The sequence below is a fragment of the Pomacea canaliculata genome, linkage group LG10 (assembly GCF_003073045.1).
Source record: "Pomacea canaliculata isolate SZHN2017 linkage group LG10, ASM307304v1, whole genome shotgun sequence".
NCBI lineage: Eukaryota > Metazoa > Mollusca > Gastropoda > Architaenioglossa > Ampullariidae > Pomacea > Pomacea canaliculata.
This window is the reverse complement of record NC_037599.1, coordinates 6,516,314-6,529,066: the sequence shown is the minus strand read 5'-3', so window position 1 is coordinate 6,529,066 and position 12,753 is coordinate 6,516,314. Positions and strand designations below refer to the sequence as shown.

General features: G+C 38.0%; 1 protein-coding gene across 16 annotated transcripts in view; it reads right to left on the bottom strand.

Annotated features, from left to right (window-relative positions):
* The window catches only part of LOC112573819 (focal adhesion kinase 1-like), a 73,182-nt gene that overhangs the window by 21,758 nt on the left and 38,671 nt on the right, over nucleotides 1-12,753 (bottom strand). For 12 of the 16 annotated variants that reach the window (XM_025254436.1, XM_025254441.1, XM_025254438.1 and 9 more), the window contains exons 3-12: nucleotides 12,555-12,730; nucleotides 11,882-11,969; nucleotides 8,965-9,044; nucleotides 8,544-8,661; nucleotides 8,040-8,180; nucleotides 7,573-7,650; nucleotides 6,662-6,875; nucleotides 6,053-6,106; nucleotides 941-971; nucleotides 568-623 (exon numbers count right to left, since the gene is read on the bottom strand). In XM_025254436.1, the coding sequence (XP_025110221.1) occupies nucleotides 568-623; nucleotides 941-971; nucleotides 6,053-6,106; nucleotides 6,662-6,875; nucleotides 7,573-7,650; nucleotides 8,040-8,180; nucleotides 8,544-8,661; nucleotides 8,965-9,044; nucleotides 11,882-11,969; nucleotides 12,555-12,730 (1,036 nt within the window). Of the gene's footprint in view, nucleotides 1-567; nucleotides 624-940; nucleotides 972-6,052; nucleotides 6,107-6,272; nucleotides 6,318-6,661; nucleotides 6,876-7,572; nucleotides 7,651-8,039; nucleotides 8,181-8,543; nucleotides 8,662-8,964; nucleotides 9,045-11,881; nucleotides 11,970-12,554; nucleotides 12,731-12,753 lie in introns of all 16 variants that reach the window. The other 4 variants (XM_025254426.1, XM_025254432.1, XM_025254430.1 and 1 more) reach the window with 2 other exon arrangements.

Below are 12,753 nucleotides of genomic sequence, written 5' to 3'. Positions count from 1 at the left end.
ATATGCATTGCCAATGCTCTCAGTTTCAGCATGACTTTACATGTAAATAAGTAACAGCACTCCAGTACTTTTGCAGTCATTCCTTGTCAAATCTAGCAATGGCTACACAATATGCAAGTATGTGAGTACTCATCTCAAAAGCAGCTACACATGGGTTCTGGGCAATGCAGACAAATTTACAAGATAACACCAGCAAGGTGTCATGTAGGGTTGGGGTACTAATGCTGAAACGCATGATAATGCCAAAAAAAAAAAAAATCATCAAGGATATAACAGAAGGAAAGCCAAGCATAAACTAAAGCAAAAATATGTAAGCTACATTCCCATCCCCAAGAACAGCTAGGAGAGCACTATCTGAAGCCATTACCCTTGCTCCTTTCCAACATATCTTAACATCTTGTCCCAAATCTGCATTGTTTAGATGTACCGATATGCTACAACAAATATCAGAGGAGCATCAATATCTGTCAAGGGTTAAGGCCTTAAGATGAGTGCTCTAAGCTGAGAGTAATACATTGATAATGAAATGCATCAATGAATACAGGTAAGCTGCAGCAAGTAACTCACGTTCATGGTGTTGCATGAAGTCATCTTGTCGCCCGAAACCCATTTGCCGATGTCCACTGGAACAGATGTGAAGATGCCATAAGCATACTTAGAAACTGCTCATAACTGACAATGCTGCATTTTCTTTAGTGAATACCATCGTAAATCTGTTTCTGTTAATACTACATAGTGGTTAGTATGCTGACGTTTTGGACCTGTGACTGGAAAACTCATACAAAAAATTAATAAAGCAGATTTCTTTTCACCAAAATTTCTAAATGAATGGTATATCCTCCTCCCTTTAATTACTATTTTTTTTAGCAAATTTTTACAAAGTCTCCAGTACAATTCACTGTGAGCCAAATTATATAAATAGCAAAAATGAAAACTGTACCTTGGTCTTGGTGTTCTTGGAATGCTTTCATCTGCAAAAGGCGAAAAGAATTTACTGCAAGGAGGTTGGGAGATAAGAAGCTTCCACATGTTGTCAGTGTTTTTGCTTAAACTACACACGCCACTTTCCTGTTCGTTCCAAGAGAATAATCAAGTAGTCAGGAGGACAAACAAGATGATGAGGTCAGAAGCAGCAGGTCTAAGCCCATCTACAGATGGCACTCGCCACTAGTTAGGGTCCTGTCTGGGACAGTAGGGTGGCTGGGATGGCACTGCGGCAGAATGTGACAGCCCACTAGCAAAGGCACCAGTGGCATGTGAAAGCATGTGTCTCATAACAAAGACCCATTCCCTGACATGGGCTCTGCCTGCCAGGGACCTTCCAGCTCGAAGCTCACAGTCTGGCACCAAAAACCACTTCTCCTCAGGGGTTGGAGGAAGAAAATGGAAAAAAATCAATACTAAGGGACAGTCTTCAAGCTCCAGTTTTCTCTGTCACTGTCCTGCTAATGTCAAGAGTGGAAACAGTCTCCATTACTAGCCAGTTCAGCACCCATGCAAATAAGATGTTTGCATTAAAATCAACTAGTGGATGCACATTGTGAGAAAATAAAAAAGCCTCACTATTCTGACTGGTTGTCAACAAATAGGAGCACAACATGGTATGGAGTTATTTCCGAATCCTTGATTCTAGGAAGCTTTAGCAGCCGTTGTGTCTGACAATGCCACACGAGCAACAAAATATCCCTGACTATAACTCTACAGGTTCTTTTAGACACTGAATGGCAGATTGTTTTAACCATTTTTACCAGATACAATTAACAGCACTCATTGCTGGATTGGTTAATAAGTTTATTATAACTTCTGCTTATTATTAATCAGGCTTCCACACAAAGCACAGATTAGGGAGTAAAAATCAATTGAGCCTAAACTGTGCCATTTCTTAGGATACAAAGGCATGGTCCCTCAAATTGAATGATAAACTGATAATCTAATTATGATCAAAGACAAATTAGATTGTCATATTTAAATATTTATTCATGTCTCATACAGATGACTCTCTCAGAGGCATACTAAATAACTTTTATAATGGCAGGGGAAAACATGTTGCCACCTATAACTGACTGTTGGTTGGAAATGGGGTTGGGGGGAGTGGGGAACAAAGATAGGCACCATGAAAAAAAAAAATCCAGAGAAAATACACTTATGCACCTGGAGCAAACTTCTGAGATGTGCCTTCATCCTCAGAGAAGTGCCACCTTTGATCTCTATATCTGTGATGTTGGCAACAGAGGTTAAGCAAGGCTGTAGCTTCCATATATGCTGATGGAATTAATCCTTCTTTCAACATGAGTAGTTACATGAACAGGGTTCACAATCAACTCTTTGCTGAGACTAGTTGTGTTTTTTTTGTACAGCACTTTAAGCCTGCCTGCCTTTGATGGTGAGGTAAAAAGCTATATAAATCAACTTTATTTTTTATTATCAAAATGTAATGAGGCATGCTAAATGTCCTAACACCACCTCACTGAACAATCTGTAGTGCAGTCTAGATCTAGGGAGGGTGGTGAGGGCACTAAAAGACCATTGGTCAAACAAAGCACTTGGTCATAATAGGACATAAGGCTAGTTGGTGAAAGACAGCCATTAGTAGTATTTTTTTCAGTCATCTCCCCTCAAAAATGGCGAAGATGTGGAACAAGCCTACTCTGCCTGGCTTTCACCAAGCACAGCTGCTGTGGAAAGTCATTATGTGAGTGGGACAATGGACATTCTCCCCCTTTCCCCAGAAAGCTCTCGATCAATAGCTTCATTGCATGATGAGGAAACATCTTCCCACCCTCCCTAGCACTGCTGACACGGTCCTGGTCTAAAGACTATGACGGTGGCGGCAGCCTTAAGTGTAAGCTGTGCAACGCCTCATCCTACAGGGAACGGAAGAATTTCAGTTCAATCACAGTACTATAACCAGGCTGCAATCAAACTTGTTATTTACACCATTCAGTCTTCTACAGCATACAGAGCGGCTTCTGCTGATTTCTTTTTGTTATTTGCAGGACTTTTTAATGTACTTGCACCATACAGAGATTCTGATTTTTCAAGATGATTGCATGACATCCAAGATGTTTCCCGTACCCTAGATAATCTGAAATAATGTAAGAACTATACGTGTGTGCGCTCTTTTGGTAATGCTGCTTTTACTATAAAAAAAACAACAAAAAAACAAAAAACCAAAAAACAACAACAACATACGACGCATGTACAAACCAAGAGCTAGATACTGGTTTGCTGCACCACGTTCTTTTAATTGTACCTTATTGTAATTGCTATCTCACCTTAGCCCACTCACGTGCACGCGTTCTTTTATTGTGTCATGACGCAATGTGCGGAGGAGGCCACAAGGGCTGCACAGCAGTTTCTCCTCCCTCCCCAACTCTTCTAAGATTAAACCGAACGTGGCCTCCCCCATGGTGTCAGGGTGTGTGTTGTGTGTGAAGGCGACAGTGGGAGGAGCTCGCTTGCTCGTGCCAACTGATAAATGGTGAACTGCATGGCGACAGCTGCACCAGCAGCGACACAGAAATGGCGAATATTCCATGTGGTCCGAGAAAACGTTGGTAGTAACTGGGACGGAAGCGCTGTGACGAGAGGGTTGTGTGTGGGAGGGAGAACCACCAGCACACCCCTCCCCACAACCAGTCTCCCTCCTACCACCTAGTGCCATGCCATGCCATTTCTCCACAACATCGGCAGCACCAGCAGTTCCTCTCCAAGCCGCCCTGTTGATGACGAACCCGATAACTGCATTTCTGATCACTCTTTAATGTGACCCTGCTAAAACTGTTGACAAAGGGCGGTGAAGTCGAGCCGCCAAGATATAGGGCAGTGTCTACTCAGAGGGCAGGACACTTTGTAACGGCTGCAGACAATGAGGATTTGATATCATTGATCCATTTATTTTCCTTTTATGTGCACGAACCTTTTGAACTTTCTATTCGCGACTCATCTATACGTTTTCATATTACGTTTGTATAAGTGGTTGGGTTTGTGAACAAAAGAAAAATATCTGTCTTGGACTTCCTCGGACAGACAAAGTTTGATTTGATGAAAAGTCATTTTCTTCCATCATTATTACACCCTCCTTTTCCTTTCGCTTTTGAAAAGAAACCATGATTTTTATCATCAATATATATATACTAGGCTGCTTGCAGACCAATCCTACCCACTGCGTTCATTTCTAAAACGAGGCCAATGCACAAATTCACTTCCGGTTTGACTATTAACATGGCGAAAAGCACAGACTTCTAGAATATTAGTAAGTCTGTGGTGAAGAGCAAACGATGAGAACTCTCCTGTTGACGGAGGTACACAGTCTTAAGCTTTATGGTCTGTTGTGTTTTCAGTTTGCTTTGTGGGAAGTGGAGGTCGCTGCCATATGTTTTCATATACGTCATTGCGTTCTATGGTAATAGTGTATGATGAGTAGGGTTCTAGTATGTGTGCACGTAAGAATGTGGGTATATTCCTAAATGCTGTGTTTTGAAATGTATATATATATTTATGTGTAGAGTTATTGGTACATGTGTTTAAAGAAGTCTAGCATAACTAGTTCTGCATATAATTGCATTATATTTACAGTAGTTTTAAGATGTTCTATAAATACTTTGACAAATGCTCACATCCTTGCTGGAGCTATGCTCTCCAAGAAATAAAGACTATATATATAAAAAAAAAAAAAAAGCTCACAGGAACACTTAGAAGGTCTATGATTACTCCATTTTACACATTAGAAAAAAATGCATGCTGATGCTGCAAAAGCAGGTGATGCAGAGGATGGAGAAGAGAACAGATATAAGTGGAATGTTGGAATAATATATAGTGGCCAATATCAGTCCAGTTTGCTCAGTTAAGCACAAGTTCCAGCAAAAGGGGGAAAATGCAGAATTACAAATGTTCCTCATATGATGTACCTTATACCAAAAGACCAACACTGAACATGTTTATGCATTAAATGTGGCACCCTTCAACCTTCAAAACTAATGAAAAAAAGATGCTGTGATGAATGTACATAAAAATATCTTCTGATAATTTGTTACATATGCTGTATACTTACAAAAGACTAAATAAAAATGTAATAGTAGAGTTATCAAAATTACCAAAAAAGTAAATAAATAAAGACACTGAAACTTTAACAAATTCAATAAATAATAAAGCTGAATTAAAACCAAAAAAGTTAAAAATGGCAATCCATCATAAAATCAAAATTTCGTAAAACACATCTTCAAATGTCAACCAGATTACTCTGTAGCTGCATGTTAACAACTTTCACAAAAGGTCATGAATAAAAAAAAACGAAAACAAGAAAATAAATTAGAAACTGAAAAATAAGTGGGTTAGATAATCAATCAAACTATCTAGAGTGGTACTACTTTATGCTAAATTTTTTTCCCCAGGAAAAAACTGATTAATAAATTAAGATTTCTAATACAACTGAATAACTACTTGAACTGGAAAAGGGCAAAAAGAGTGCACCAAATTAAAAGAATGCTTGTAGGGTGGGTAGTGACAGTATTGGCAAACAAGTGTCTCAGACAAGTGTATGTGCACATCTAAGTGCAGTGATGGAAGGCATTAAACAGAGGAAGCATGAAAAAAAGGGGAAAAAATAAAAAGCTGAGAAAGAAAAAATACCTCCCCAAAATTAAAGCAAAGATGTCCATGGAAAATATTATGGAAGTAAACATCTCCCCCAAAACTCTTAAATTTAAAATAAAATAGAAATCTTCCGATTTATGGTAGTGTTAACAAAAATGTCTATATTACTTTATCAATAGATACATTTTACCTTTTCCCTATATCAACTAGTTAACATCTTCAATGCACTGTTGAATCTTTGAGTCAGAAAGGTGTGGATTAAATTGTGCAAAGTCTTTAAAAAAATTTGTTGATAGAATTGTAATGAAAGTATGTGATGCAAAATAAATGAAGAATGTCACTTTCAATACGAGCAAGTCACCGCAAGGGATATACACACATCACAATACTATCACTGTGCCAATTAGTGCAATAAAAAGTTTTGTGTGTGTGATCAAACACAACTGGCTTGTTTTACCTTCGCTTCTGTCACGCTCATCACCAGAATGGTAGGCATTCCAGCTGGGGCAATCTTATCCCAAGAAGACACACATGCAATGGTTTGTTAATCCCATGTTACAAAAGCCAGAAAACTGATTTTTTACTTTCTAGGTTGAGTTGTGCATGTTAAATGCTACTCACTGCCCTACAAGTGTTACCCTGTTATTAATGAAAGTATTTAAGTAAGCTTTTACTACCTGGACTGGCAGGTTTGAAACTAAGCAGTAAGGGCGGAGAGGAAGCTGCAAAAAGTACAACATCCTGGCAAGAATGAGATAGTACTCACAGCTATCACTGGAAGTATGCCCAATAATGTGCAGGGCAAGCAGTACAAAAGAATATAACGAGACTGTTTTTTTCTTTGTCCACAATTAGCTTTCACTATCTTTTGCCACATCTTTTGAACCACTTTTATCTTCTTACACCCTTGAGCTAAAAATTTCTGCACAAATATTGCTCTAAGTATAGAACAGTGCATCACAATAAGTCCTTGTTCTCTTCAATGAGACTACAAATGTTTGCAGTCACGGTCATTTGAGTTAGTCATGTCATGAGATGGCTGAAACAGCCTTGACCAACAGCTTACCTTTTCTGGTCCACAATGTTTTCTGCACATCATGCACAAAGCGACAGTATCCATCTATCAGGTCAGCCATGTCCTCAGCGATGTCTAGGCAAGAGCATGTGATGGTCAGAGGCTCTGCAGCCCCTGCAATCTTTAGTTGTAACAAGCCTTTTCCATCGTCTCCTGATACAGTGTAGATGGACTGTACTTGGGCAAATTCTGCCATGTGAGTTGGCTGCAAGATGAGAACTGAAATCAGTAAGTCTCCATGCAAAATTAATGTCAAGAAGTGTTTTTCAATCAATGCTCATCATAGCCAAGCCATACTTAAGGCACGATTTCTAATAAACTAACAGTTCAAAATTCAGACATATTTCTTTTGTGTAACCATATCAAGCTGTAAAACATCATCATAAAACATAATGAGAGACATAACAAATACTTATACAAAGCATCAGGAAAGATAATCTAAAAATGGTAACCCAAAGAAGAAAAGGCAATATTAAAGTTTACCTGCCGAAAGGAAACCAAATAAAAAACCATGGGAAAAACTAGCATTATAAACCACTTGAACTAAACAGAAGATAAGCATTCATTCTTTTGTTAATTGTTAAAGCAGATCAATTATAAAAAACACTGACATAACAGTCCAAAAAGAAATTCAACATCTCAGATGGGTTTGGTCTTCACAAATTATGACCTATAAATTCTGACCATAAAATTTAAAACCTCAAAACTGGTATTATGAATTTTCAAAATACATTTATAAATTCCAAGCATATGTAAATGTTTAGGTCTCTGAGTTTGTTTTGGTACAGTTAAAAATATACAAGATGTTCATCATAATTTACTAAAGTGCCATCAGCAAAAGGGAAAAGAAAACAAGAGGACCTGTATAGCGCAAAAGCATTTTAAACAGAACTTATGCTCACCGAAGAAGCTTTTCCAGTGAGGTAGCTTATTCCCACATCTGGACCAATGACTATTTCCACATCAATGCTCCATCCCGACTACAACACAGAACATTCAGTTTTCTGGAGTTCTCAGTCTAAATTATTATTACTGTTTAGATAACTATGCATATGAAAATCTGTTCATCTGTAAGATGTAAAAACTGGAGTCTTTATTTCTTTGCATCTGTATATAAAGTTACAGCTAAATATTCATTATTTATAAAAGCATTTGGTAATACTGCAGTTATCTGGTAACAAGCTGGATTAACTAAATGACTCCAATTACATCTTTGCCATTTTTGTTTTAGTTTACAGAAAACACATGTTGCAATAATGCATTTTTCTTTCCCCATTCTGACAAAAACAAAATCATGGGATGTTGATGTATTTTATAAAATGATAGTACGGAAACATCTTGCCTAAAAAGCTTAAGCAATCAAACTTACTCCTAATGCACATTTAAATCGCTCCTGATTGAAGCTGTTGACTTGGAAGAGCGTGTCAAAAAACTTAAACACACACTCTGATTCACTCAGCTGTGCAAACTGCCGAAATGTGTTCTGTATAAGCTTTCGCAAAGCTTTGGGCTGCAAAACAGTACATATAACAATCACTGGAATTCAAAGGATTTAAAGCTAAAAGTGTATAAGTAAAATGTAATGATAGTTATATAGGCTATTCAGCATCTACAAAAGTAAAAGAACTACTAAAGCATCATTTAGGTTAATTCCATCTCTCAAAGTTTTTCCATGGAATATGTATGGCAAACCACAAATGCTCTGCAGATGAGCAAGAGGCTCTGAACTGTAAAACTTTAATCCTTCCTTATAAACAGGCAAAAAATGCCTTATCAGTATCTCACTGCCATCTTAGGTCCCTTTCCTCAGGCCAAAAAGAGAACTGGAATCCATAAGCAGCAATCTTTTTTAACAATTCTTTTACAGACCTACCTTCATGCTGTCAATGATGTTTTTAGGCAAGAAGCGCTTAAGTCCAACCTCTTTCTCCAGAAACTCAAAATTGGACTTCTTGTCCAAGGCCACCTGTGGCATATCTTTAAAGAACCGCCTACACATACACATAAACACACACACCACCTCTATATTCAAAGAATATTGCAAAAAATATTTATTCAAAGGAAGAGAATAGAATTTTAAAAATATGATAATAAAAATAAAAGCATTAGGTAATAGATGATGAAGAAAAATGTACTAATACCAGTAACAAAACTGTGAGGGCAGTGGTCTATTTATTAAAAATAAAAATTACATTGAAAATCAAGTTGAAGGTACATTAATAAATGATTATTACAGTCTAACAAAAGTAAACAGAACTCTTGGCAATTTTGTCAGCAAACTCCACAGTATATACCTCATTTCAATGCATCCCAGTTTGATGGCAACATCTGTGTCAATGCTTTCTGCTAGCTCCTTCATGTAATCTGACCTAACCTGTAGAAGCAGCAGCAGCAACAATAAAATAAATAAAAGCAGGGTCATATCTTCATTTTATTCCATCTTTATTCACCTCACTTATCTATAATCCATTTTCATTAACATTGAAAACTGTTAACCAAGAGGCGGAATCAAAAGCCTGAAGTATGCAGCATTAGTGTAATGGTGATAATGGACAATTTGGCAGAAGCGTTCTCTTTCACTTTAATAATCTCTTTCCACCTAGTCCCCACCCCTTCCACTTTCAGTCTATTGCTCAACAAAAGCCAAAGCTTTCTAAGAATGTTAATGATGTTCTTTCAGAATTTCTCTCTCCTGCACACGAGAAGCTCCTTTCCTTGCAGTCTCTAAACTCTACAATGTTAACAGTTAAAAACAAGGTTCCTGCTGATTCAGCAAGGCAAACATGACCAAAAGCAAACACCACCTTTGCTACATTGCTTTCCAGAAGAGCGAAATGCAAATGACAGTGGAGACTAGAATGACCTTCCTTTGTTTTCTTTGCTTGTCATGAGCACTTAAACTCTGACCTATGCTCAGCAAGTTACGTCCTTGTGTGTGGGAGGCAATACAGCTTTCCATAAATAGCAAATTTTTGGTGCACAGTAATTCGCAAAGTAGTGGCGTTGTATGTTATTATTTATATATGTATTTTAAGGCTTTTTAAACCCTTCACACACTCCAATAAATCTTTCCTGCTCTCTTATTAACCTTTCACACACTCTTATGAACACTTCATATGCTCTTAAACACTTATATAAATACCAATATACCACAAAATCCTGTGATATAGTGAAAATTCTGTGATGCAGATTAAAAAAAAAAACCCACTGTAATTTTTCTCTCCTTACAGTCAAAGGCTTTACGGAAATAAAGATACTATAGCTTTTGTATGAGTGCCATTGGAATAAATATGTGATCACTGGACTTTGCTTTTTCTCTGCAAGAGAAAGGGAGAGAGAGAAGATGAATGAAAGGCACTCTTCCCTCCAGTCTTTTTAATGTGTAGCATTTAAAATTAAATAATTTACTAGTTCACTATCAGGTAAAAAATATGCTTTGAGGTTCAAGTTCAATAAATTAAATTCCTTCATCATATATTTAGTTAATAGTGCATACCAAACAATTTCATTTTTTTTCTTTGCCCATTTTTGTATCTCTCTCTCACACACACACACACTTTTCATCATGTCATAAATCTGCAAACAAAGACAAGCAGGCAGACTAGTCAACTGACTATAATCACAACTATTGTCAGCTATGTTGATTGGTATAAGGAGTAATTCTTGTGGAGCAGATGTGTTTTTAGTGCAAGTTTAAAGGATTTGATGGTGGGTAGATGGTGGATATGGAATGGTCCACTCTTTTGCAGCACAGTAACTAAAAATCCAGTGGCTATATGTGGTTGTTGTGTTGACAGGGATAGTGAGTGTAAAGTTATCAGACAATTAGTGGAGTAGTCTGGCTGGGACGTAGGGGATGAGGAGTTCCCAGAAATAGTCAAGGCAAGAGCATGTAAAGAAATTAAAACAGCACAGTACAGTTTGTACTGAATGCAAGAAAAAATGGGTAACCAGTGTCGAAAATGTGGGAAAGGAATGATATGGCCCCGTTTCCTAGCTCTATGCAACAGACATGCAGCGGAGTTCCGCACTTTCTGGAGTTTATGAATAAGGTATGTGTGGCAGCCTGCAAGCAGCGAGTTATACCGATCAATCCAAGATAGAACAAACGACCAGACAAGAATGGCAGCAATGTGAGTAAAGAGAATGTGGTAGATGGCACTGATCTTACAGAGCGCATAATAGGCAGACTGGCAGACAGCTGTAGCTTATCAAGGGTCATGTCTCCTGTAATGGTGATCCAAGATCTTGGTCGGACAATGTGAAGGTAACACTGGTGTTGCCCACCTTGATGTACTTGGGTGGAATGATGACAGATGAATGGCTTCTTCTTAAGCAGAAAAGGGCCTCAGTTTTATCATTGTTATGTTTGTTTTCCTGTCCATGTTTCTTGTTCTTAAGCGCTAAGAGCATGCTCCTTAGGAGTGTATGTGCTTTACAAATTTTGCATTTATTATTATCTGATCCTTCAAAGACCTTACAAACTACAAGAATCCCCACTACTCACCTGCTTAGTCTAAACCAAAATTCTAGTTACCCATTCAGATCTAGCTTGGCAAGCACACCAGGACACAGCCTCACTTGCTGACGCAGCACAAGAACACCAGCAACCATGATGAAATCATACAGAGTATCTCAACCTTGAAACACCCATCACCTGTCATCACTCCTTGCTTTTATCCTTACATTTTTTTAACAGCTGATGATGATACTACTTTCAACAACGGAACTTGTAGTGAATGTAAATTATATATGCACTTCATATACTAAGAACCTAAAGTGTAATCTGCATAGTTGTTTGCCCAAGAGAGTTTTTAAGGCAGCCAACACAACATTTAGGTGATAAGAAATCTATGCAACATGAGATGGCAAGCGCTGCTCTTACGGGAAAAGAGGTCTGCACCTGTTCTGACTGCTTCACTTATTGCAGCTTACATACACTTCAAAAGTATTCCCATTCTCCTTTCTAGAGAAGAAAAAAAGCCTCCTATCAACTGTGGAAAGACAGAACATGAAATTTTCCAGAATCTGTAGTTTGAACATAAACCTTTTAAAAAAAGACCCATAGAATTAGTTATCACTGTTAACCATAGCTGCTGACCTTGCTTTGCCATTCACTATTTGCAAACTTCACTGGTTTCGGAAACATCAGTTTTTAAGTGTCACTTAAAGGTTACAAGCCATGTGTTACCCATACGCAAATATTCTCACCTGATCATAGAGATAATAGAATGTGACCTTGTCTCTGGAATAAAGCTCTTGAAAACTCCGAGGCAAATAGCGGACTCGTAGTTCATACCTGAAAATAATTTTTAAAAAGTTTGAACTTTAAGCCTTTCCAGCTTATTGCTGGCTGGTTCATAGTATTTGATGCCTTGTCAGCAATGCATGTTATTTAACAAGAAAGAGTTAACATGGAAACCAAAATGAAAAACAAAGCAAAAACAGTAGTAAGTACAAAGATTTCGGGGGGGGGGTGGTGGAGGAGGGAAACCTAACTCATGAAAGATCAACAACTATTAAAAAAGAGGCAACTTTGCAAAGCTGTAAGATCAGTTAAATCTTGGCAAATCATCAAGCAAAAATATGTGCACATACATGCTTACTTACAAAGGAAAAGTACCCACAAAGACAAAGGAGGTGGGGGAAAGAAGGGAGAGAGAAAAAAGGGTGAGGACAGACAACAATAGAATATAAATATGTTTATGTAGTAAGTCCCACAGTGAACAGCTTTAAATAGGAAAATGTTGGCAAAGTGTACAAATTTCTTTAACAGCAGAGCCATAACAAGATATGCAAAAGAAAGGTTCCAGTTTTATCTGGAAACGTTTTTGTATGTCTGTCACAGAGTATGAACAAAACTCAAAGATCTATTCAGTCTTACCTAAGCTCTTCGGGCAAATGCTTGGCCTCATATTTCTGCCGCACCTGGTACATAGTGAGGTCATTGTGCAGCCAGTAGCCTTGGCGTGTGGGGATGTGCACAAGCCGCAGTGCAAAGCATCTGGCAAAATAGCGTTCTCCTGCAGCCAGCCGGCCAACCACTAGTTTGATGATGTCCTGCACACACACACACATATACA